This window comes from Etheostoma cragini, chromosome 12 (genome assembly GCF_013103735.1).
Source record: "Etheostoma cragini isolate CJK2018 chromosome 12, CSU_Ecrag_1.0, whole genome shotgun sequence".
NCBI classification, from domain to species: domain Eukaryota; kingdom Metazoa; phylum Chordata; class Actinopteri; order Perciformes; family Percidae; genus Etheostoma; species Etheostoma cragini.
Window position 1 is genome coordinate 2,163,824 of NC_048418.1, and position 1,903 is coordinate 2,165,726.

The 1,903-nt window shown below is 44.4% G+C and overlaps 1 protein-coding gene across 1 annotated transcript in view; it reads left to right on the plus strand.

Moving 5' to 3' along the window:
• LOC117953968 (disco-interacting protein 2 homolog C-like) overlaps positions 1-1,903 on the plus strand; it is a 157,324-nt gene that overhangs the window by 119,271 nt on the left and 36,150 nt on the right. The window contains 2 exon segments of the mRNA XM_034887386.1: positions 121-244; positions 1,806-1,903. The exon segment at positions 1,806-1,903 is cut by the window's right edge and continues 4 nt beyond it. Coding sequence (XP_034743277.1) covers positions 121-244; positions 1,806-1,903 — 222 coding nt within the window.

Consider the following 1,903-nt stretch of genomic DNA (forward strand, 5'->3'; position numbering starts at 1 on the left):
TCTGTCTATGTCTCTGTCCCTGTCTCTGTCCCTGTCTCCTTTCTCCTGTCTCCTGCCTCTGTCTCTGTCCCTGTCTCTGTCCCTGTCTATGTCCCTGTCCCTGTCCCTGTCCCTGTCCAGGATGCGGGCAGTCAGCAGATCGGGTTTCTGTTGGGGAGCTGTGGCGTGACTGTGGCTCTGACCAGCGACGCCTGCCATAAAGGCTTACCTAAGAGTCCCACTGGAGAGATCCCACAGTTCAAAGGTCTCAAACACACACACACACACACACACACACACACGTAGAGGTGCAAAACAAAGCATACAACAAAACAAAACACAACAAAAAGACTTTGGCTGCTTTACATAAGGACAAGAAATCAATTAGAGCAACATTTAGAAACACAAAGATAGATCAAATGTAATGGGTCCAAAATGCAGTTTCAAGTGCAAATAATACAGTACACACACTTGACATACACTTATATGTTTACTCATAACAATACACACCATGCACACATGCACGCATAGACACACACACAGCACAGAGTACAAAGTATATGTGTGCCTCTTGTTTTAGCACAGCTTTCCTGTCTCTCTCAGTAGGATGAAGGGACAGACTGATGGCAACAGACAGCAAGGCTGAGTAATGGATGGCACAATGATAGAGAGAGAGAGAGAGAGTAGAAATAGAAAGAAAGAGAGAGAGAGTAGAAGTAGAAAGAGAGAAAGAAAGAGAGAGGCAGTGAAGTGGTATCGCAAATCGATTGGGAAGCAGCCGACAAGACGAAAGAAGCAGACACATGATGAATTGAGAATAGAGAGACATTAGCACTAAACCGAGAGAGAGAGAGAGAGAGAGACAGAGACAGAGAGAGACAGAGAGAGAGAGAGAGAGAGAGAGAGTGTCCTAGTGAGTGATTAATAATGACGTTTGCTTTTCAGTAATGGATGTATAAATAGCAACATGATGCCGCCAGATTTACTGCTCCTCACTCAGCATGGCTTTAGGAGTGTGTGTGTGTGTGTGTGTGTGTGTGTGTGTGTGTGTGTGTATGTCTCATTAAGGTGGAGTGCTCTTCTTATTGATCTGCTGGTTTTACACTCATCTCATTGACATGGCTGATTGTTTCTTGTGTCTCAGTGCCTGGGCCGGCCAGCACAATCTAGACGTTAACAGCCCCTCGCATTTTACATCCAATCACGTTGTGTGACTCAGCACTGAGTACGAGCACGTATTAATAATACAACTTTGATGTTTGCTTCCACTTGGCTAAAATAATACACAATTATCAGTGTCTTCTCAGAATTATGTGGAAGGCATGCAACCAGGAACCACTAGCAATGTGTCATTAAGTGCTGGATGTCCTTAAATTCAATGAAGAAACATTCAAACCCGTCTGGTTTCAGTCAGTTAACCCTCCACATATTAATGCATGTATTGCCAAGAATAAAGAAGTTATATTTGACTTTAATCCTATCTCCTTGTCTCCCTCTTTTCATCCAGTTATATTGTTTGAGATATCAGTTAACTTACTTATACTGTAGCTGTTGTTCACAAGCAGTGTTTAACTTTTAACTGGGGTCGGCTGCAGGGATGTGTGTTGTAAAATACCAATACCAGTATCAATAAAGTGACACAGATGCTACTAGAGTACTTAACCAGATAGCATTTCTTATACTTCGTTGTCCGTCTGTCAGCTACGGAAGCCCTGAAAGGTCGTGTCAAAAGAAAGGTGTTTTTCTGGCGTGCATGCGGTTCATTAGGCAAAGCAGGACGGACCGGTCCACCTATGACTGGTTGCTGTTTGTCTCTGTGTGTCCAGGCTGGCCCAAGTTGCTGTGGTTCGTCACAGAGTCCAAACACCTCTCCAAACCCCCCCGAGACTGGTTTCCACATATCAAGGACGCCAACCAGGACACG